Source organism: Arvicanthis niloticus, chromosome 13 (assembly GCF_011762505.2).
Source record: "Arvicanthis niloticus isolate mArvNil1 chromosome 13, mArvNil1.pat.X, whole genome shotgun sequence".
Lineage (NCBI taxonomy): Eukaryota > Metazoa > Chordata > Mammalia > Rodentia > Muridae > Arvicanthis > Arvicanthis niloticus.
Window position 1 is genome coordinate 72,116,882 of NC_047670.1, and position 24,077 is coordinate 72,140,958.

Below are 24,077 nucleotides of genomic sequence, written 5' to 3' on the forward strand. Positions count from 1 at the left end.
GGCTCTGTCTCCTTCAACACCTACCTAAGTTTTGGAAGAGTCAAGGCCAGGAGAGGTATCACGAATATTAGATGGGGCTGGAGAACTAGCTTAGAGGTTAAGAACACTTGTTCTTGCAGAGATACCACGTTTCCCAGGACCCACGATAGCTCACAGCCATTTGTAACTCCAGTCTCAAGAGATGCAATGCCCTCTTTTGACTTCCCTGGGCACCAGGCACGTACGTGGTGCACATAAGCACATGCAGACAAAATATGCATACATGTAAACCAAACCTGGAAAAGAAATAGAGACTACTGGGGGACAAAAGGAGGAGCCAAGGGACTCGAGCGGCCTAGTACAAAGTGTCAGATTGATATTAGTATTTCGATACCAGATGGTTCAAACATAGATCTGGTCAAATAGAGAGGAAGGGAGATGCAGCAGAGACTTTACGAAGAGGAAGAGGGCGTGTTGGATTTTAAGCCACATGCACTTAACTCTCCACTTTCCCATGTTCAAGGGAAGGATTGGCATTTGCATAAACATTTCCATTTCATTTTCTTGCAGGGACCCCAGGAAAGCATTTGCTGGTTGGTTTTGAGAAAGTCTTTTGATACAAAGCTCTAGCTATCCCGGCCCTTGGAATCTTCCTGTCCCTGCCTCCAGGGCATTGGAATTACAGACCTGTGACAACAAAACTTTTAAAACTGGATGTTCATTGTGGAAAAATAGATCTTTCCAATGGTCACAGAAGCAGGCAGTCCATTGCGTTCTGTTCATCCATCCACATGTTTGGCTGGATCTATGGAAGCCCTACTTTGTTCCAGTCTGGTAAACAAGGTTGAAACACACACTGCCCTTCCTTCTATGGCACGGTGAAAGTGTGATTTTTACCCAAAGTGGGTAGGCAGGGTGGGGCAGGGGTGCAGGATGGCAAAAGTCAGGAGAGAATCTGGGGAAACCATCAAGTCGGAGCTGGAGATTTAAGGAGCAAACGGAACTTGTCTTATTAGGAAAGTATAAGGGTAAAGGACAAAGGGGGGTGTTCTCTAGGGGGCAGTGTGCAGAAAGCATACAGCATAGGCCCCAAGGGGTAGACTTGGGGCCCTTGTGGGTCTTGGAGACTCTGCAATAGCAACTGTCTTCAGTTCCTTTCAGAATAAGACTACCAAGATGCTATTTAACTTTTTATTCCTATCCCTAAATATTCAGTGCCTCCCCTCCCCCAAAGATGCTTCTGTGACTTCTTGGGATATCTCTCACCAGGTTGAATGCAGAAGCTGATAGAGCCCAGCTGGCTTCTGTTAAGTCCAACACTAAAGAGCTTTGGAAAGCAGTGTTTGTCATTGAACTAGTGCTGCTCCAAAGAACAGAGCATCTTAAGAACAATCGCTGAAATTCATGTCAAATAGATTCGTTTTATTACATTTAGAAAGGTGATAATATGTACTCTAAATTCCTCAGTTTTGATTTCTAATATCTTAAGTATTGCCATATTTTGTTTTCTTTTTTGAGACAGTGTCTCATGTAACTCAGGTTGGTCTCAGATTCTCAACGTAGCTTAGGCTGGCCTTGAACTCTTGATCCTTCTGCTTCCATCTCCTACGTGCTGGGATTACAGCTGTGTGTACCATCACACCTAGCAGCTAGATATAATTTGCATAAGCAAAAGTTCTTAGGTCTCTTTCTCTTGATGAGGCAAGAGAGTCCTCTGGCTGAGCATCTGAGAACTGCTGGACTGCAGGCTCCAACATGCACAAGTAGAGAACTGGAACCTGTTGGACACAGCAGTGGCTTGATTAGTTTCAACATTTGGTGTAGAAGAACAAGGACCCTGGAGAGACGAGGTGGTATTTACACTGCATGCTGGGATACGTGAGCATGAGAACGTGGCACAACCAAAGACAACAGGTCAGATCTGATTCTTGAAACTCGCGCGGTGTCTTCTTTCTCTGAGCCTGTGCTACCCACTGTTCATCTGCTGTATGGGTGCGATCCACGGGCCATGACGTCAGGGGACGGGGAGTGCTGTCTGTTCTTTTCCTTTGTTTACTGCTTTGTGAGGATGAAGTTGGAAAAGAAAGGACTGAGCTGAAAGAAGTTGGTGACGGCAGTAACCATAGTCCTCTGTGTCTCAACTTAGATTCCACCCCAGGCCGCCAACAATCTGGTTCCGTTGAGTCCAATTTGGCTTATTAAGTGGCTCACCTGCCCTCTGGTGGCCAAATGGTTCAATGACACAGAAGCCTCTACTAAGAGGCCTAAAGAAGAGGCCTTTATGGTGGACGGCTATATGCCAATTACAGTGATGATTTTTTTTTTTTTAAAAAGACTTACTTATTTTATGTATATGAGTACACTGTTGCTGTCTTCAGATACACCAAAAGAGGGCATCGGATCTCATCACAGATGGTTGTGAGTTACCTACCATGCGGTTGCTGAGAACTGAACTCAGGACCTCTGCAAGAGCAGTTCAGTGAGTGCTCTTAACCGCTGAGCCATCTCTCCAGCCCTTGTGATGAATTTTAACACAAGTTGTAATATAGCAACAGTAACCCTTCAAGGTGGCTACTGTTACTGCTGCCATGCATAGAGGAAGAAACCAAGGCTCAAAACCATCATGTAACAACCTCAGGACTGGGTGTAGTTTCTGCTTTAAACTGTTACTGTGGCTTCCACTGCTGGTGTCTTAAATGGTCTGTTTGTGGGCCTGTGCTTAGAAACTTTGGGAAGAACACACAATCAGCCTTGTGGGCAGCCTGAGGCTTTGCTCTCTCTTGGCACAAGCAGATCTCAGAGGCCACAAGTACAAGATGTTGATTTTGGGAGGCCCCTGTTTGAGGTGTCCAATGTACTGGGGTAAGGGGAGAGGAACACCATCAGGTGCCTTCAGCAAAAGGATCTTGGGGCCTTGCTGTAAGGTAGTAACTCCCCCTAGTGGTGGATCTTAAGATGAATCTACAGCTCAGATTATTCTGCTCAGAGAACATGTGGAGGGGGATATCTGCTTCCCCAGATCCACAGGGAAGCCACTGGGATACTTTTACGTTCTCCTCAAGCTGGAACAGCCCTCTGAAAAAGGTCTTGCCAGGTTAGATAAAATGTAAAGAAATATCCTCTACTCCAGCCCTTGGCCTATCTCACTGCCATGTCAAGGTCACCCCTAATTCTGAGGACAGCCTGTGCCTAATGGCTCTTTGATGTAAAAGTAGGGGGAAAAATCCACTTTTCTCAACTGGATGCCATCCAAAGGCCAGCTCAACTCCAGGTTCCCCCTGAGAGGCATTAGGACCTTCAATGGGATGTTTCTCAGCCCAGGTTCACCCTCTGTCTCAAGCTACTTCTCAAGACCTCTCTCCAGTATGAAGACCTCTCTGGCCTTCAAACTACATTTTAGGGTATCTTCCCTTGGTCCTCACTCACAACACTGCCCAGTATGTGATAAGTGGGTACACAGAGACTCAGAGCTGATGTCTGGAGCAGCGAGCCCAGCCCACAACATTTCCCCTCTCACACCAACAGGAGGGTTGAGTTTGAAATAAGTTTGGGCTGTATAGTAAGCTCCAGGTCAGCCTGTGGTATATGGTAATTCTCTGTCTCCAAAATATACAGCACTAGGGGAAACTGCTTGGGATAGACCATCCCTGCCTGATGGGACATTATTCCTAACGGTAACTCTGAGGCCACTGAGCTGGGAAACTCTGAGAGCCCTGGCTAATCCAGTTAAAGAGTTGCACGCTCACTTTGCTTTAATTTTCCTCAGTTATGAGATTTTTTTTTCCCTAAAATGTCTAGTAGAAATGCCTTTTTGTTTCTCTGTTTGTTTTTCGTTATCTTGAGACAGGGTCTCTCTACACAGCCATTGCTGTCCTTGAACTTACTTGATTGACCAAGCTAGCCTTGAACCCACAGAAATCTGCCCGCCTCTGCCTCCCAAGTACTAGGGTTAAAGGTGTGTGCTGCCACATCTGGCCTTTGATTTGGTCTTTTCTTTTCTTTCTTTCTTTCTTTTCTTTCTTTTTTTGTGAGTTTATTGATTTTTTTAAAAATTTAACTTTTTAACTTTGGTTCTTTGTGAATTTCTCAACACACACCGGGATCCCATTCATTTCATCATCCCTTCATACCCGCCCTCTACCCATGCAATCTACCCCCTAAAAGAAAACAAAACCAGAACAAACAAACAACAACAAAATCCCACTGTGCAAGTTGTAGTGTGTTCCAGTATATCACACAGGATAGCCTTTTCCCCCCATCCCCGAGCAGGTTTACTCCAAATGTTCATTGCAATGAGTCAGGTCTGGTTCGAGGCCCCTGGCTTCTGCTACACTATCAATACCGGCTCCTCACTGTAACTCCTCTCTGACGTCCTGTTGTTACTCTGTGTCATGGAGATCCCGCAGCTTTGGATCTGCAGGGCCAGCCCCTTCACACACTCCAGCAGTTCATAGATGGGGTGCATGTTGGTGTGGGTCAACTCAGAGCCTTAGATCTGGGCCTGGGTGGGAGCTAAGTTGGTTAGCCCACCAGCTATCCTGCACCCACACCACCAGGGCTACCTCTCCCGCTTTGCCCAGGCAGGGGGTGGGGCCAGCTCTCCCAGGTGTCACAGCCAGAGAGGGGCGGGGCCAACTCTCTCTCCCAAGTGTGGTGGTTGGTGAGGGTGGGACCAGTTCAGCACAATGCTTGAATATCTTCGATGGCAGCTCAGACCACAGACGTTCGCATGTCCTTTGGTGGTAACTCTGACATAGATCCCACCTGCAGCAGGACCATGGACCCAAACATGGTCCTCAGCTCAGCCCAGGCCAGGACATCACCATAGCCTTAGGTGACAGCATAGGTCACTCAGATCAGTTTAGCCTCTGATGTCAGTACAGCCTTCAGCCACCAGCATGGTCTCAGGCGGCAGCTCAGACCACTGACATCCACATGGTCTTCCGTGGCAGCATGAGCCACAGACATCAGTACAGACCTCAGCTGCTGCAGTAGGGCCATGGACCCAGACATGGCCTTGACAGCAGCAGGTGCCAGGACCTTACCATGGCTTCTCTCTGCCCATTCCTCACCACCACCACATCTCCAGTTTCACCTCTCTCCACAGTGCCCAAACCTCTCGGCTTAGCGTTCTCTCCCTTCTCTCAATCGTGTGTTTCGTCTTTCCTGTCTGTCCATCACACATTTCCTCGTTGTAATGGCGTCTGCCACAGGGCCGAGGCAGGTGCTTGGGTGTCTTCTTCCTTCCTTTGCTTTGATTTTAATGATTTTAAATTGCAGTGATTCAGCAGGACATAGTGACGCATGACTTTAATTTCAGCACTTGGCAGGCAGATCTCTGAGTTCGAGGCCAACCTGGTCTGCAGAGTGAGTTCAGTACAGCTAGGGCTATACTGAGAAACCCTGTCTTGAAGAACAAAAAACACAGGTTTGGGGATTTAGCTCAGTGGTAGAGAGCGCTTGCCTAGCAAGTGCAAGGCGCTGGGTTTAGTCCTCAGCTCTGAAAAAACAAAACAAAACAAAACAAAACAAAACAAAACAACAAAAATTATGTGGTTCAACAGTGCAGGTATAGAACAAAAGAAAATCTTGGAATGTGAAAACTCAAAATCATTTTGATCTGATTTTAAGATGTTTTTCCAGACTCCTTGTCCTCCTGCATCATCTCTGAGATCGATAAGGATTTGTCCAGCTGTTTCTCAGTTTCACATTCCCACAGAGACAGGCCTGCCTCAGGCAGCTATAGGTTTCTGTCTCTAAGTCATCTTGTTTTTCATGACAAAGGCCCCTCGCCCTGGCTCCTCTTCCTCTATTCCCTTCTCTTTCCGCTGGGATATCTTAGCTTGTGGCTGGAAAACTTTGCAGATGTTTCTGCAAATTAAAGTAAATCACACCCCCAGGTTTCTGAACCAACCTAAAAAAAAAACCATGTGTGGGACATGACAGTGATATTGCAATTCTCCTTTCTGAGTCCTTGGTTGGGAATCCTTTTGTGCTAAGTCTTTCTTACTCTACTGGGCCCTCATGGAGTAGGTGTTTCCAACGCAAGAGCTACTGTTACCGGTAATCACCTAGCTTGCATTCTTAATGCTCTTTGGCAAGTGCCACACCTGATTGGTTCTAACATATTAGGTCAAATACTTCCAGGGACAGAGCACTATGTGATCCAGCATCTCCAGTTTTCCCATCTCTGAATAGAAACCTCCCTCACATCCTCCTTAGGGTGGATAGCAGGAGGGCCAATCCTTTGTCACAATCACCTAACTCTGTAGGGGGCAGTAGAAGGTTTCAACTAATTAAGGCTTCCAAAGATAGGTGCCCGGGTCTAAATTCCTCCTCTCACTCACCACCAGTGAGCTTTGGGCGACGTATCCCTCCGCCATGTGGAGACAAACCAACGCATCTTCCATGGGGTTCATATAAAGATCAAGCAAGTTGGTTTTCAAGAGGCTTTTATTTACAGCGGATACTTGTCACATAGCAAGCACAATGAAAGTATGAGCATCTCTTATTACCATTGGCAAAGCTTTTTCATTGGTTTATTTGGCAAGCTCCTGGGAAACACTTTTTTTCTCTCCGGAAGTCTCTTAGGAAACTTTTTAGAGCCGTGATGCCTGACTTCCAACCAGATTTGTCATTTACCTCAAGCATCGCTGGTGACCTGGTTTGGACTCCCCTACTCTCTCCCACATAGGCAGCAGGAGGACTTCCCTGATTTCGCATTCTGGTACCCATTTCCGCCTCCGAAGTGTGAGTTCCTTCAAGGCCCTGCCTTTGTACGTTCAGAATAAAACTAGATGATGCTGCTCCCTCTTAGTTCAGTTCTGAAACCGACTCGGTCCTGTGTCTTTTCCTCCCAGACTTCCTTCCCTTTGGGTGCTTCTCAACCATGAGCCCTTGAGCTGAGAAGCTGGTATTCTCTGAAGGCCTGTGGAGTTTCCTGGAGAGGCCAGGACTGGGATGACAGAGGCTTTCCAAAGGCTGATGTACGTTTTTGACAGGACAACAGTCACACACAGGACTGGTGTGGAGAGACCTAAAGCCAAGTCTCACTCAGGGAGGCCGAGTGCTTGCCCTCCTTAGGATGGGTGGGTGAGTTTATTACGCAGGGAAAAGGGACAGTCCCAGACACAGGTTTGTTCTAGTATCCAGGGCTTCCTCATATCCTGGCTCAACTACCAGAGCAGTGGAAACAGGCTCAGTATAAAGTGGCCCAGGACCATAAGTTCAAATTTTTTCTAAGCCCGGGAATGCTTCTAATTACAAGAGCCAGGTAAACCACACTCTCCTTTGATGTCAGGTTCTCATTATAAAGGAGTTGAACTAGCTTATCAACTTTCAGATGTTCCCTCCCGTTGAGTAGTGAGCTGGACCAATGTGTTCTGCAGCTAAAATCAAAGGTCTCTAGTTGTTTTTTTTTTTTTTTTAATGCAGTGACAATAATCATTAATGTACAGTATTTTCACACACACACACACACACACACACACACTGCTCTGAATCAGGCGCCGCCACCCTCAGAGTTAGAATATAGAACAGGCGGGATCTAATTCTGAAAACACTTCTGATCTAATGACTTAAAACTAAGCCTTCTGCATATATAGAAAAGCTGCTTCCAGATGTTTTCCACTTGAATACTGGGAAACAGGGCCAGGTGGACACTAATGGTGCTTCCAATGTGGCTGCATTCCCCAGGGCAAGCATTCACTCGAAGGACTTTCTGTGAGTTGTCCTATGAAAAGGACCTCCTCTGTATGGGTCCCCCACACCCACAACCTGTGATCAGCAAGGTGTGTATTTGGGGTGAACAGGATTCCAAAGTCCTGGGCTGGGCTGCTACAGAGGAAGAAATGGAGTTTGAAAATATGTCCCCAGCCTGTCACCTGGCCATTTCGTAGGTCTACATTGACTTTTGGGTGGTAGAGTGACAGTCAGGAAGAACTGGCCCCATATCACTGTACCCCAATTTCTGACTACCCCCTCCATTTTTCCCTTGAGGTGGGGAGTGCTTATGTCTGGCTTTACGTCTGAAAAGCAGGCTTGGAGGCCGATCTGGGCAGCTGTTGGTCTTCCTCCATCCCATTCTATTGTGTGGAAAAGGTAGCTCTCATTGGTAAGTGGGGCAGGGGGTGGGATGCTGCTGCTCCAAGTGGGGGGCGATGGAGTGGCTGAGATGACTTCTGGGATACTCTAGGTGGTCAAATTGTGAGGCCCTGGGAGGCCAAAGGACTGCTTTCCTGGGTAGGTGGTAAGGCACTGGCGGGGTAAGGGATGAAGACAGGACTAGGGACTTTCTGAAAGTTGGGACAACTTGGTCCTGACACATCTAATGGTATAGAGGAGAGAAGTGTTCCCACAGCTCCAGGCTTCAGAACCCTCACCTTGATGACAGAGAGAGATGGACTTCCGTTCACCGTCCTGCGGGGAAGCTGACTTGGTCTGTCCTTCATTACCTGGGCCCTGTATTCAATCCCCTGGGGCCTCTCCAATGGTAGTTTCTAGGTCCCTGGCTCTGGGGATGGGAAAGAAGCACACTCTACCAGAGGTCCTGGCCCTGGGGGGTTACCATGGCAAAACCTTAGAGGTGGGAACTGCAGGGCTAGGTGAGTGCTCCTTAGTTAGTGTGGTAGTGTATTTGGTTGTCTTGGCAGTGAATGCATCTATGAGTATAAAGGCAGAGGAAGGAGCCCCCTGCCCCCTGCAGTGACCGACTCTCCTGGGTCAGAATGACACAGACAGGCGGCAGGGTGAGACGGGACACAGAAGGGATGATGGGTAGGTTATGTACCCTTTGTAGTCAGGAGCCAGATTTCTCCTCAGGCTCTGGGCAGGTAGGACTGAGAGTGGGTAGGTATAGGTACCTGTCCCTGAAGAATGGACACATCTCTTCTGCCTGCCTCTCTTGATGTGAGCAGCAGCCCCCTGTGGTGGAGGCATCCCTAGGCAGAGCTCTCTGCCTTCAGCCTCTGCCCTCTACCCCCACTTGAGTTTCTTTGTCAAATAAACAGCAGCCTTTTCTAACTGAGGCCTCAAGGGACAGGAGCAACCTGCGTTCTACAGGAAAGGGAGACCAGGTGTTAGGCTGGGCAGGAGAAAGAATGAGCCAGACAGACATAGGCCACGGCAGAGGAAGGACTGAACTCCAGAAGGGGCAGGAGGCACTGCTGGGCTGCATCCAGCCCAGGGCCTGGGCACAGGGCCTTGGAGGAACGGCCCTACCCAGGCACCACTGCAGGCCACCCTGGTCAGGAGATTTCATTCCCAAACACCTCTAGCACAAGGGGTGTGAGCTTCATGCTATTCTCCGGCTGGAAGGAGAGGGACCGGTACTGTTTGGAGTGTTCCTCGTTGAGGCTCCGCAGGTCAGCCAGCTTCTGGATCATCTTGGCGTAGAGCTGGTGGCTGCCTGGGGGTGGGTGGCGGCAGCGGATATAGGTCTGCAGCGTGTTGGATAGGCGGTCCTGGATGGCTTCAACCAGCTTGGCGTCCTGGACCCCAGGTCGGTCTGTGTCACAGGGGATGGAGGAAGACACAGGATGCTCACGGCTCAGTTTCACAGTATCCATCACACAGGTAGCCTATGTCAGCATCGCCCCTGATGACGTCCCCTACATTTGAGACCAAGTCCTTTTGTGGGCTCATCTGTTCCTGTACCCACCTCACCCCACTCCTTCTGTCTCTAGGTTCAGTCCTTGCTTTGGTAGTCAGGTACTTCCCACTCTGGCTAACGGGTCTCCCCTTTGCCTGGAAACCAGCTCTTGTCATTTCCCCCCGACTGACTGACTGGTTATCACAGAACAGACTCAAAGCTCTTCCTGAAGAAGGCTGCTCCTGATAACCCTCCATCTCTGTGCCCCAGATCTATGCCAGGATCTCTCCAGTAGCATCTTCATATTCAAAATTCTCATTATAGTGCAGATGGGTTCATACCAGCATTTGTTTTTCCCTAACTCTCATGGGAGAGAAGTCTATCCTTTTTCCTGTGACCCCCTGTGCCTTGTCCAGTGTCTGGCCATGGCAGGTGCTCAGTAAATCATTACTGTGAGTAGCTGAGCACATGCCAGCTGGACTTCAGGAGGGAAGCCCACGTCTACTCCTTGGGCCTTCACCCTTGGCATTCTTGGCCACAGGCCACTAGTATGTTCCCTGTGCACACATGGTCGAGGCTGGGTCAGGACGCTGTCGTTTGGGCTTTATCACCAATATAACATCTCCAAGACCCCAACAACTTCCTTCTCAGTCTTCTCCCCTTTGGGTCACATCCCACAGCCTCCAAAGTCAACCCAGGCAGAAGCATCTATTACTCCCCAAGGACTGGTGCCCTGCCTCTGAGGAATCTCAGGTGACTAAAAAGTTCATCCGAGGTCACACAAGAACAGAGCCTGAGTACTGGGGACGCCCAAGTCCTATGAATGGCCTGTGGAAGCCTGCTCATCTGGTTCCTCAAAGTCCCATGAATCACCTTGGCCTCCACAAGACAAAGCCACATGTGTTGAGCGACCCCTCCACATGCCTTCTGGGCTGTGTAAACCCAGCAAAGCGAGCATTTCCTTATTTCCTTATTGCTTCTCTTGTTCATCCCTCCCTCAGACTGGCCTGCTGGCTCTCAGCAGGTCTCTGTCACTCACAGTCCCCACCGTGTACCAAGTTTCTCAGCTCCTCCCTCCCAGGCTCCATACCTGGGGAGACAATGCAGATGGCCATGAGCAGGACATGTTCTTCCTCGTGTAAGTTCAGCTTCTTCAGCCCCACCTGGAACTTTATGAGGGGCTCAATCAGCTCCAGGGTGTGCCCAGCTGTGAGAGAGAACAGCCAGGATGAGGCAGAGATACCCACTCTACCCGAAACTACCCCTGGGCATTGCCCCTTCCCTCCTCTCTGCTGTCGCCATTCCCCTTTCATGTGTCTGGTCAAACTCCCAAGAGTCCAGAGCCAGGATAGAGGATTAGTCTGGGAGCTGGAGGAAGTACAGGTGGAGTCCCACCATACCTTTGGAGACATCAGCGATGTCATACTTGTAGTCCTGGCTGCCACAGTCCCAGGTCATGTCATCCATGGTGAAAGACTGGTTGGAACGCAACATGATCACCTCAATGGCACTTGACTTAAGCAGGACAATCTGGTCATCGGAGGTGAGATCCCTGTTGGGGAAGGCAGGCCAGGAAAAGTCAGGTAACCAGTTCAAATCACAGGCAACCGGTTAGTGTTTGGACAGGGCTATACCCGATGGCTGACCGACGTGTGTCTGGCTCTTCCATCAAGGGGTTCCAGCCTGGCTGGACCGGGAAAGAAGGTATCTGGAGGGAGAGAACCTAAGGCTGTCTCCGTAGCTCAGTGACTGACAGCCGAAGCTACCACAGACAGGGAGGGGCAGCCAAAGGAAGCTCCCTCTGTTGTACCACACAAGGCAGGTTTGCAAAAGGTGTAGCCAGAACTACTGTCAACACTTTCTGTATTCCACTTGTCTAGTTCTCCTCAATAGCAACCATAGACGATTCTGTCTCCAGGACACCCCCTGAGCCCTTGACCTCTTAACTTCCTGCTCACACTAGGACTGCTCTGTTTCAGAGCTCCATTTTTTTTTTTTTTTTTTTTTTTTTTTTTTTTTTTGTTATGTGTATGTGTGGAGGCCAGAGGTTGGTGTCCGATGTCTTCGATCGAACATTGTGTTTGGAGACAGGGTCTCTTGCTGAACCCAGAGCTGGCTGTTTCGGATCGACTACCTGGCTAGTGAGCCATAGGAATCCATTTGCCTCCCTATGCTAGCGCTGGGGTTATGGATGCGAACTGCCACACATCCGGCTTTTAAGTGAGGTTTGGGGATCTGAACTCAGGACCTCACACACTTGTACGGCAGGCACTTGATCTACTGAGCTGTCTCCACAGCTGTGGTGGTTTGAATGAGAATGGTCGCCACAGGGTCATAGATTTGAATGTTTAGTCACGAGGAGTGGGGCTATTTTGGAAGGATGGGGATGTGTATGTAGCCTTGGTGGAGTAAGTGTGGTCTTGTTGGAAGGTGTGTATCACTGGGGGAGGTGGGCTTTGCGGTTTAAATGGCCCAAACCAGGTTTAGTGGTTCTCTCTCTGCCTGCTGCCTGTGGATCAGGGTGTAAAGCTCTCAGCTACTTCTCTAGTGCCGCCGTGTCTGCTTCCAGCCATGAGGATCATGGACTAACCCTCTGAAACTGTAAGGAAGCCCCCCAGTTAAATGCAAGAGTTGCCTTGGTCATGGAGTCTCTTCTCAGGAACAGAACAGTAAGACAGTGGCCTTCCATGGTTTGGGCAACAGCGTCCTACTGGAATCCCAGAGTCTCAAGCCTTCCATTGGCTTTGCTGCTGCTGCTACAGGGCAGTGTTATTCTTGTGCCCGAGGTCCTCCATAGGATCAAACGCCCCAAGATCAAGTCCAGACTCCACAACTTGGCAGTGGTGGGTCTTTCCAGGCCTCTTCCCATTCCAAACGCCACCCCTCCTCCATTCTTGCAACACGGGGCCACTCTGCATTCAATTGCTGTGCACGCCTACACAGCACGCCTTTGAAGATGCAGAGCTTCAGCTGGCAACAATGCTTTCCTTCCATTTTTTTAAAAATTACATTATTTGTCTTGTGTGTGTGTGGAGGGGTGTGTGTGTGTGTGCGTGTGTGTGCACGCGCGCGCGCACGCGCCACAGCGTACTTGTAGATGTCAAAGGACAACTGGGAGAAGCTCTTCTTCTACCATGTGAGTTTCATGGGTTACTTAGGTTTCCAGCTTGACAGCAAGACCCTTTATCTTTTTAAATATCTCAGATGCTTCAGATGGGTTCAGACACACCTTCTTTTAACCCTCCATCACATCGTGCTGGCCTGCAAACCAGTATGCTGTCCTGTGGCATCCCCGACCTCCAAAAATCTGGCTCTTTCCTTGTCACCAGTTCTTATTGATGGTGCTCACCTTTGACCTCTCCCTTCCTGTTCTTACCTCTGTCTCTGTTTTGCATTTTGGACACCAGGGTTGTAGCCCAGCCCAGTTGAAGTTTTCTCTGCCTCCTGAGAGCTGGGATTGCATCTCCCAGTTCTAACTTTTCTTTGTAAGCTACTGAGAGTCAATACCAAGTCCTAACTGCCTTATTGTTTTCCCCACGGTGATTACTGAATGCTGGATACAAGAAGATCAATAAACAGGTTGGTGTGACAAGAGGCCAATCTTCTGAGTCAAGAGCTAGGCTTGTCTGAGCAATGGCTGGGGGTGGGGAGCAGGTTGATAGGCCAACTTGCCTCTGGCTTTCCCTCCTTTCCTTGCCCGACTGTCTAGACTCCTCCGTAGGAGTCTCCTGTAGACAGGATAAGACACTTTCTGCAGCACTTCGGTATGTGAAGGCAGGAAACAGTTGACATGGTGGGAAGTGAACGGCTTCCATGGCTAGAGGGCTAGTCAAGGGTCAGGACTGAGAAACCGCACAGATATGACATTGGGAAGCCTCCGATTGGAGACTGCATGGCTAGTGCCACTTCACCATGTTTGATGAACGGCTGTGGGTGACTTCTGCAGATTTCTCCAAGAGCCAAGCTCACAGCCTCTAGACCCAGCTGTGAGGCTGTCACACCGCACCTGGTCAATGGCCTGTCCTTCTGCCTGTCCTTATCCCTGAGGGTCGTACACTTGCACATGGTCTAGTGACACAGCAAACCTCCAGACTTCTCCATCACCTGTGAGAGCCCCCGACCATGGCTAAGTGAGCTTTAAAAAAAGATTTATTTATTTTATGCATGTGAGTACGCTGTCACTCTCTTCAGACACACCAAAAGAGGGCATCAGATCCCATTACAGATGGTTGTGAGCCACCATGTGGTTGCTGGGAATCGAACTCAGGACCTCTGGAAGAACAGTCAGTGCTCTTAACTGCTGAGCCATCTCTCCAGCCCTAATTTAATTTTTTAAAAATCAATTTATCATTGCTATTGCTATTGTGTGTGAAGGGGTGTGTGCACATGTGCTCTGGAATACTTGTAGAGGTCAGAGGGACACTTTTGGAGAATCAGTTCTAATAAGTTCTCTCTTCTCTCCTTCCACCATGGATTCTGGGAACTTAACCTCAGGGCATCAGGCTTTGGCTGGGAATCCCTTCACGGGCAGAGCCAGCTCACCAGTCCTGATTTTTCTTTTTTTAAAGAGAACTACAGTATCCTACTTTTATGGTTGACAAACAGATTAACAATATGGTATCTAAATACCTCTAAATACTCAACGCACATTAAAAAAGTAAAAACTAACTAGGTATAGTGATGGCATTCAGGAGGCTGAAACAGGGGGAGTTTGAGTCCAGCTTGGGCTACATGGTAAGTTCTAGACCAGACTGAACGTCAAAGTGAGACACCACTGGAAAAGCAAGCAAGCAAGCAGGCAAAAACAATAAACCTAGCTAACAATAAACAGAGCAAACACCACTTGCATTCGTGTTTTAGCTCACTATTAAATCTTGGGGGAATTAAGAAAAAGTATAAAAGCACATAAAAACCAGCTCAGTTCTTAGTGGGTAGGCTGTATCATGTTGCAACACAAGAGGCATCGTGGCCCCTTCTCGGTTCTGCTCCTCCATGTCATTGTGACGAAGGGCTTTGCTCTACTCAGAACTGATGATCAGTCAGTCAGGCCTGCTGCTTGAAACGAGGTTTCAATAGGATGAGGGATGAACGGCTGTGGGTGACTTCTGCAGATTTCTCCAAGAGCCAAGCTCAGCCTCTGGACCCAGACTACTGTTGTGAGGGAAACCTACCAGGACCCCACATTACACCCACAGCTGGGAAATGCAGGGACTTTCTAACCCTGGTTCCAGGAAACTGGGAAGGGAGCCCACTCTGCTATGGCAAGTACTAACCCAGGACCTGGCCAGTAGCGATTCACAGCTGTGGCCCCTTCTGGGCACCTGAGATGCTCCCTAGAACTCTGTGGCTGTCTGGCCAGCTCCTCACTGCCTGTCTTCCCACGGTATTGTACCTCCAGCAACTTTCCAGCAGAGTTCTTATCTCTTGGCAGGCATTGCTTACACTGTCTATCTCTCCCATCAGACCCTGAATCCCTGGAGGCCAGAGATGATCTTCTAATCAACTCCAATCCCTCACGGTTTATACAAGAAAGCTGCTGAAGCGAAGGATAAACAACTGAGCGGGGAAAGGGCCTAGGGTGAGGGAACACCACAACCTCCAGCCTGTGGCCGGACAAGGAGTCCCCAGAAATGGAAGTGGGCTGCAAGCATTTAGCTCACGAAGCCGGGCCTGAGCAGCTGTGGTCTTGTGTCCTACATCACTGACAGTCTGCGCATGCTCGGCCTGCATCCACAGCGCACATCCCGGCCGACACCACCTCCTCCGTGTACTTCTTCTGAAGCACGAAGAGAGAGGTTTGTGGGTGAACTGGAGCACTGTCAAGGGTGGGAGGTAGGATGGGGGAGCAGTGCCAAGGGTGCGCTACTGTGCCGTGTAAGCCCAGAAGAGCCTATCGAGTCTTGCCCTGGCTTGGTCCTGTGCCCAAGCCGTTTCATCCCATCCCCACGCCCCTCACCCACACAGAAGTCTCGTCCCGCCTCTCCCCACCTGTCTCCCTCGCCTTCGGGCAACAAGATCAAAGTTGTCAGGGATGCAACTACTGTTCTCAGAAAAACACAACTCCTTAGTGTGGAAACCGCAGACCCGGAGAGCTGTCGGGCTGGCTGCTGTCCAGATACAGCATCCCTTCTGTCTAGTCTGGGTATCCACATTTCTGTACTACTAGAGCTCCCCGGCAAAGGCCTGGTCCATTTTTGTTATCAAGAAGCTTGTTCTGAAATTTCTCAGGCCGCGCTCCGAGGAAAGAGAAGCCAACCTGAGGGAGGATGTTTAGCATCCATTCAGCCCATGTTGACGAAATAGCTGGGTGGCTCTCATGTCTGTTCATGTATAGCCATGACTACAGCGCTAGGGGAGTGAACCCTGTGGGGACATGGGCCCTGAAAGGAAAGGAGAGTGGATTGTCTCAGCCTTGGAGAGAGAGGGGAGTAAATGATAAGGTATGGGAGGTAGTTGGGACGCATTCTATAATAGCTGCCTCTACTGCATCCAAACTCCAGACTTTGGCATATAGAGGGGGTCTCAGGGGCCACCTGTCCGCCCTCTCCCACACTACAGTGAGGAAAGATGGTGCTCACAGACAAGAGTGCTCCTCAGAATCGGGTGGAAGCCAGCTGCTGCCAGAAGGACTTCAGTACCTTGGAGTGTTTTGATTCCAGTTAATTACACAAAACACGACTTTGGGAGACATGGAGTTTGCAGATAGCAGCACCGAGCACCATAGAAGGATCTGGAACTAAATAAAATGTGTTGCCTATTCCACAGCAAGGCTCTGAGGGTGAACCAGGCCTCGTCCCACACAGGAGCCTCGGGTGTGCTCAGCTGGCTGACAGCAGCCCCTTGCTCCTGTCGCCACAGCTGAATGTGCAGTGTGTGTGTGTGTGTGTGTGTGTGTGTGTGTGTGTGTGTGTGAGCATGTGTCTCTGTGATTGTGTGTCTCTGTGTGGGTGTATGTCTGTGTATGTATGTGTCTGTGTCACTGTGTGTGTGTGTCTGTGTATGTGTGATTGTGTGTCTGTATGTGTGTGACTGTGTGACAGTGTGTCTCTCTGTGTGTTTCTGTGTATGTGTGTCTGTGACTGTGTGTGTCTGTGTATCTTTGTGTGTGTCTGTGTCTTTGTGTGGGTCTGTGTCTCTGTGTGTGTCATTGTGTATATCTATGTGTCTGTGTGTCTGTGTGACTGTGTGTGTCTGTGTGACGGTGTGTGTCTGTGTGACTGTGTGACTGTGTGTGTCTGTGTGACTGTGTGTCACTGTGTGTCTCAACACTGCTTGTCATGTTTCTCTTCCACATGTCACTCACTGATCCAGTCTGAGTTGGTGAGCAGTATAAAACAACACTCAGGCAGTTGTCTCCTGTTAGAAACCCATTAGGAGACGCTGTGTTAGCTCTACAAACTGCCATTGTTGAGAGGACGGTGTGGTACTTTAGAAAAGAACTGACTGCTTTCCCTCACAATGGTGGGCAAAACCATGAAAGTCATCCCCTGTTAGCTTCTACCCAAAGGTGGCCAGTGTTAAACCACTTCCAGCTCCCAGGACCCAACACCAGGCCCTAGTTTCAGTGTTTAGGAAGTGGTCTGGTGTCAGCTATTGCTACCACGGGAAGTGATGTCTGCATTGCTTTGTGTTGACTGACTTTTTCCTGTTTCTTGACCACATTATGTATGGGTTTTACAGAAATGTACCCAATGAGCTTTTGGAAACAGTGAAGATATTAAATATACATAAATATAGATCTAACCATATTTCAATATATATATTAAAAGTGACAATACCGAATTGTTTTAAGACTATGTAACACTGAATGGATATTCAGATATCAGTAACATACATGCCATTATCTTATTTTTACATGATATATGTTTATTTTATTTATATTATATTTATTATATTTTATAATTATATATTACATGTAATATATTATAATTAATAATATATTATTATGATATATTTATATTATATCTGTATACACACATATAAACATACATATATTTATATTTAATTATATTTATAGAATATATAACATATAGTAATATAAATATAAGTATATATATATATATATATATATATATATATGGTGTCTGTGTGTGTGCAGGTCTGTGTGTGCATGTTCATATGTGTATAGACGTGTGTGGGCATGTGTATGGTGGCCGGAGGTCAGCACTATGTACCCCCACTTGACCTTGTATGACTTTATATATTGGAGCAAGGTTTTCTGAGCCCTAGAGCTGGCTGATTTAGCTAGTCCAGGTAGCCAGCTTGCCCTGAGGATTCCCTCTGCCTCTGAATGCTGGGATTTGTACCAAACTAGCCTGGATTTTTTTTTTTAATCTTTATATCTGGGTGTTTTTGCCTGGGTGTACATCTGAATACCACATGCATGCAGTACCTATGAAGGCCAGAAGAGGGCGCTGGATGTCCTAAAACTAGAGGTACAGACAGTTGTAAGCTATCGTGTAGGTGCTGGGAATCAAACTTGGGACCTTTGGAAGAACAGTCAGTGCTCTTAAGCCAGCTCTCCAGTCCTGACTTGGATTTCTTTATGTGGGTATTAAGGATCTGAACTCTGGTTTTCATGCTTACACAGTGAGCACTCTTAACCACCAAGCCATCTCCCCAGTTCCATATGCAATTATTATTGAAACAAATTGACATAAATGGGGAAATCTGTATGAACTAGTCTGTAGAGTGCAATGCCTACTCTAGTAGATTCTTTGTATCTTCCTTTGGTAAGAAGGCTTAGTGTGATCTGGAGATGGTATTTTGGTACAGATTTGAGTAAAGAATGGCCAGGCCATGTATGCCAGTGAACTTGCCGCCATGTTTCTAGGATTCCTGAATTACTTCACAAGTCCACAAGTCCTATATGTTGTCTTCACTCTTACTTCATCCTGGCCTCAGAAGTGCATGTGCAGGATGGAATCTAAGGACTAGTTGCAAGCCAGAGGAATCAAGTGGGAACCGGCTGCAGGAGCTAGGGGTCCTTGGGCTGGTTCTGACGTCATAGAAGGATCTTAGGTGGCCATGAGATCCCAGTGGGATTTCATTTCATCCTTCGGAAAGCGAGCAGTGGCGCTGCTCTCGGGACTGGCTCTCAACACGATGCTGGGTAGCTACGTGTGGGAAAGTATATCCGGCCTGGTCCAGGGGTGGTGTAAGCACTCTGGGGTGGGCCTGAGGCTGTGTTCGGAGGAAGCACTGGAAAGCTGCCATCATCTTAGTCTGTATAGGATTCGGGCAGCTCTTCACACATTGCAAGAGCTTCTTTTTTGTTGTTGTTGTTGTTGTTTTTGTTGTTGTTGTTTTGTTTTTTTTTTTTTTTTTTTTTTGGTTTGGTTTTTTTGTTTGTTTGTTTTTTTGGTTTTTCGAGACAGGGTTTTTCTGTGTAGCCCTGGCTGTCCTGGAACTCACTCTGTAGACCAGGCTGGCCTCGAACTCAGAAAACCGCCTGCCTCTGCCTCCCAAGTGCTGGGATTAAAGGCGTGCACCACCACCGCCCGGCTTGCAAGAGCTTCTTACCTGAATCCTGGAATCATCTTGGCAAAGCCGATGACCTTTTGGATGCTGTAACTGACAAGGTCAGCCAGGTGGGGCAACATGGAGAGCGGAGACAGGTCCAGAGTCACAGAGGGATCATCAGAATCCTCTTCATTCAGATCCAGGTTGGAGAAGCTGGATGGTTCCATCATGTCTGGGGGTAAGGAGGAAAGAGGCAGAGCTACTTAAGGGTACCCAGGCCAGGGCCTCCTGTGAGAACCTTGTGTGTCTTAGGGGCAATTAGCTGAGGATCCAATGGTGACTGCCTTTACCCAGGGTCTCTTCCTCCCCAGGCTCCCTCTGGGTCTCTCCCCATCTTATTTTAGCGGTTTGAGTCAGTAAATTCAAGGAGCCAGAGATACTCAGGAAAAAAAATCCTTCTTAGCTATAGCTTTGCAAAGCATGCAGTTTCTACTAATCTCAATTTAAAAATGTGTTTGGGGCCCTTTAACCTGGGGGCAATGGGCTCCCCTCTGTTATGATCAAGTAACTACAAGGCAGAGGATATCACATTTCCCAGCCATACACTGGAAGCAAATATAAACTCGATGCTCGTGTCTGTAAAGATCAAAGCATCAGAAACTCTTTTGCAGTGACGGATGCTACTGAAGAAGTGTAGTTGTGCAGGTGATCTAAAAAGCTAAGTGAAAAGCCTCTAGTTGCTGGGTGTGGTCGTGTGTGCCGGTAACATTAGTTCTCAGGAGGCAGAGACAAGGGGGGAGGGATGGATGGACTGTTAACACTTTTTTTTTTTTTTTTTTTTTTTTTTAAGACAGAGTCTTAATTTATAGCCCTGGCTGACCTGGAACTCACTTAGTAAACTAGGTTGGCCTTGAACTCACAGGGATCTGCCTCTTAACTTCTAGCACCTGGGTACAGTGATTATGTGCCCAAACACACACACACACACACACACACACACACACACACACACACACACAGGGTTGGGTAGACAGATAGACTGACTGACAGAGGAGGAAAAAGAGAAACAGCAATGGTACACTTATGCATAGAGTAATCCCAGTTCTGTGCATTCATTATAAGAAAAAAACCGGAGGCTGGGCGGTGGTGGCACACGCCTTTAATCCCAGCACTTGGGAGGCAGAGGCAGGCGGATTTCTGAGTTTGAGGCCAGCCTGGTCTACCGAGTGAGTTCCAGGACAGCCAAGGCTATACAGAGAAACCCTGTCTCGAAAAACCAAAAAAAAAAAAAAAAAAAAAAAAAAAAAAATAAAAGAAAAAAACCGGAATAAATATTTACCCAAGAGACAAACTAAAAGACTAGGAACCAATCTAGATATCCAACAGTTGGGGGATTTTTGACTTGTTATTATATTTCACAACACTATTCAGTCTTTCAAAACTTTAGTTTTAAATTAAAAAATTTTAGTGTGTGTGTGCACACGCACACACATGCACACACACACACACACACACACACACACGAACACACTCACGCCCATGCGTATACATCTAGAGGTCTAGCATCTGAAGGCTATAATCACCCAGAGTGGGGGTTTCATCCTCACCTTCTTTCAGAGCCCAAGAGGAGGGCACTAGGGCTGGTGGAGAGGTCGAAGGGGAGGGGAGGGCAGAATGAGGAAGGATGGATGACTATGGATGACAGAGACGAATGTGTGAGCTGAAAGCAGTGTGCCATACTCTCAGGAGTAGTAGGCGACAGGTTGTTCAAAGCTGTGCCTAGGCCACCGGGCCCTTCCCACATCATAGGTCACCTCACTACGTCAACTTCACCTTCCAAAGACTCCAGGAGCAAAACACTGAATACTGACCTCCAGGTCCCTCCAGGGAGGAAGTCAAGGATAGAGTTTGGCTCAGAGGCTGAGCTTGGATCAAGAAGGCCTGTCTATACTGCCAGAACCCCACACTGGTCTCTTCCCAGCATGCATATTGCACAGCCAGCCCCCTTTCTGTGAAAGAAGGACTCTGTGGAGAATCCTGTGCCACACACAGGATGCAAATGGGAGATTTCTGTCTATAGCCTCAGGGCAAGTGGGCCTGAACACCCCCACCCCCGCTTTCTTGGTAGAGGTTCTCCTTACCTAGTGAGGTGGTGTACACATCGGAGCTGGAGGAGGAGGAGTCCCCGGAGAAGCTGAGTGTGGGCCTTGGAGAATAGCTCCCTGTACTTGTGTCCACACGAATTGGAGGCTGGAAGGCAAAGATGGGGAGTCTTTGGCAAAGAGGTCCCTATCTGAGGGCCCCTTTCCTGCCTCTGACACCAACGGCTTCCGTGAAGGTCTGCAGGGAGAGGAGGGGCTCACAGTGGGCAGCTCAGCCTCCGAACCTTCCTTGGTTCCCAACCTTCCACCCCTGCTCCCCGTGCCTAGGCTATACCTGACTCTCCACTAGCCTGGTTCAAGCCATAGGCTGACAGACGTACCCGGAAGTCCCTGAAGTCAGCATAGGTGGGATCGTAGGTCTTGTGGTGGGCATCCAGCAGGATGGCTATGATGTGCTGCTGCTCCTCAGACAGCTTGGGCCTCAGGCTGTCCTTCAGGGCCTCTTCCTCCTTTCTCTTCATGATCATCTCCCTCTTTCTCTGCACTTCCTCGTCTGTTAGGATGACTGTGGAGGCAAGACAGCGAGTCCAGAGTCACAACCAAAACTCCTGGAGCCTTTTCTCCACTACAAAAGGAGCAGGACAGAAGGAGCTGGCCAGCTCCTCGCACTGAAGCTCCTTGGGACCCAGCTGCCATGTTAGCTCCAATGCCTTAACGTGGAGAAAATTGGGATTTCTACAGCAAAAGGGCCGCTGTGTACGGGAGAAAGGGGTTTGAGAGGAATGAAGTCGGGCACTTGAAGTCTAGATTCCAAGGAATCTAGTTGTGAACCCTTGGGGAAACAGTGGACTTTCTGGACGATTTTTTCTTCTCTTGCTTGTAAAAAGGGAGCAGTTTGGAGCATATGGTCCCTTCCAAGGTCCCTTTAGTGGAGAGGATGGGAGAGAGGAAGAGAAGGAAGAGATGGAGGAGAAAACCATCCCAGAAGGCTACCTGCCTTGAGGGGGGATGTGTGCCTGGCACAGTGTTAAGTGCCAGTCCTTGCCCATGCCTCAGGCTCCATAACTAGGCTTTTCCCATGTTGGAGGTGAGAAGCTCACCAGACCCCTGTGAAGCGGCTGCTTAGATGTGGAACTCAGCCATCTGCTCTATTCTAAACAACATGAAAAGACGTTGCTTGGGCTGGAGAGATGGCTCAGCGGTTAAGAGCACCGACTGCTCTTCCAGAGGTCCTGAGTTCAATTCCCAGCAACCACATGGTGGCTCACAACCATCTGTAATGAGGATCCGATGCCCACCCTCTTCTGGCATGTCTGAAGAGAGCAACGATGTACTCACATACATGAAATAAATGAATAAATAAATCTTAAAACAAAGAAAAGATGTTGCTCCTTTGATTCTCTGCAAAACACCATCTCTATCCTCCAGAATTGGTATGTGAAATGTTCTGAGCCTTCTTGGGATCCCTGGAGTCTGGAGCCCCATAGCCCTAGTCTGGGGAGACCCTTTCCACTTGGCAGTAGGTAGCTAACTGTTCATGGAGGATCTTCTGTCTCCTGCAGGCTGCTGCAGGCTGGTATGGGGGCTTCTGCAATGGCGCCTGACACCTTGTGTTGGGCAGCTGCTTGCAAGGGCAGGTGGGAGCAGGATGCCTGGCACAGCAGCCGGGCAAACAGACTGCCTGGCTGGGGCTTGCAGAGCCTGGTGTTCGGAGTGGGCACTAGGGCCTCAGCCTGTACCTACTCGCTCTGCACTCAAGCTGCCAGGGCATCTGCCTACAGAACTGAGGAGTTTCACAAGAGCAGGAGAAGGAACTGGAAGCAGTAAACGGGCTCTGGGCTTCAAGAAAAGTCCACTGACCTCAGCCCCTTGTGGAGAGAGAGGATGAGAGCAGTCAGTGGGGGTGGAGCTGAAGAAGTACCTATGGTAGGCTAGAAGGGACAATCAAAGCTACAGGTATAGCAGGAAAGGGAAGTATTTGGGAAAGATGGAGTCTTCTTTCCCAAGGTACACACACTGGGAACAGTACGGGGAGGAAGCCACGCCCAGGTGGCTGACTCATCTGCCCAAAGAGCTGCCAAGCCTCTTCCCACAGAAGGTGTTTGCTCAACCTCTAGGAGGTCAGGCAGGGTTGGGGGATAAGAAGCCCAGGAGCATCCCAAGGAGAGAAAGGTCACGGACTGTGGAACCACGGTCAGGTGTCCGGTCTCTCTCGCCCGCCCGTGTGAAGGGTGGGCGGAGGGAGAGACGGGTGCTCAGAAGGCAGGGCTCTTCCTGTCCCACTGTGGGCGTCCACGGGCATGTTGATGAGCCTGACAAATTCTGGTAACCCTTCCAGGATCCTGTGGTGTTATTCTCCCTAGAACCTTCCGCATCTTCATTGTTTGCCAGGATCCAATTGAAGTCAAGGCCTCTCATGATCCGGCTTCTTGGTAACTCATTCCAACTTCATCCTTGGACAGAGCTCCTGTTCTAGGCATGCTGGCATTCTGAGCCGTAAACACGACCTGCTTACACTTGTTCCGGATGCCTGTCCCCTGGGTCTTCTCTGCCCAACAGCTACGTATAATCTACTCTTTCCTCAGTGGCCAGCATTTCAGCCTTTCTTGATTGCCCCGAGTGGCTCTGAGCTCTTCTTACTCCTGTGTAGTGAGTGTTTTGCACACTCATGGGTACCTAAGTCTTCCACTCTTTAAGACTCACGGCTAGTACAGGTTTTAATAAATACTGACAGAAAAACAAGAAATCTGCGGCTTTCTTTTCTAGAGTCTAGGATGTTAAAGACAGGGGTTATGGCTTAAAATTCTGTTGTCCCATTACAGGGCTTCACTGGGGACATCTGCCACAGAGCTGGCCAAGTAGTCAGACACCAACTGTCAAGCACAGCAGCACCGAGTGTACCCATGACTCAGAGTGAGACTCTGTTGCAAAAGAAAAAGACACAC

The 24,077-nt window shown here is 48.7% G+C and overlaps 2 protein-coding genes across 4 annotated transcripts in view; one reads left to right on the forward strand and one right to left on the reverse strand.

Annotated features, from left to right (window-relative positions):
* Window positions 1-17,440, forward strand: part of LOC117718526 (uncharacterized) — a 39,549-nt gene extending 22,109 nt beyond the window's left edge. For both annotated transcript variants that reach the window (XM_076911988.1, XM_034516204.2), the window contains exons 5-6: window positions 550-1,893; window positions 15,032-17,440. The gene's annotated coding sequence lies outside the window, so the exon portion shown is untranslated. The remainder of the gene's footprint in view (window positions 1-549; window positions 1,894-15,031) is intronic.
* Vdr (vitamin D receptor) overlaps window positions 6,415-24,077 on the reverse strand; it is a 54,652-nt gene continuing 36,989 nt past the window's right edge. Inside the window, exons 5-10 of one of the 2 annotated variants that reach the window (XM_034516200.2) lie at window positions 21,513-21,697; window positions 21,172-21,280; window positions 19,091-19,262; window positions 10,969-11,120; window positions 10,659-10,775; window positions 6,415-9,484 (exon numbers count right to left, since the gene is read on the reverse strand). In XM_034516200.2, the coding sequence (XP_034372091.1) occupies window positions 9,225-9,484; window positions 10,659-10,775; window positions 10,969-11,120; window positions 19,091-19,262; window positions 21,172-21,280; window positions 21,513-21,697 (995 nt within the window). In that variant the 3' untranslated portion in view covers window positions 6,415-9,224. Of the gene's footprint in view, window positions 9,588-10,658; window positions 10,776-10,968; window positions 11,121-19,090; window positions 19,263-21,171; window positions 21,281-21,512; window positions 21,698-24,077 lie in introns of both variants that reach the window. The other variant, XM_076911983.1, reaches the window with a different exon arrangement.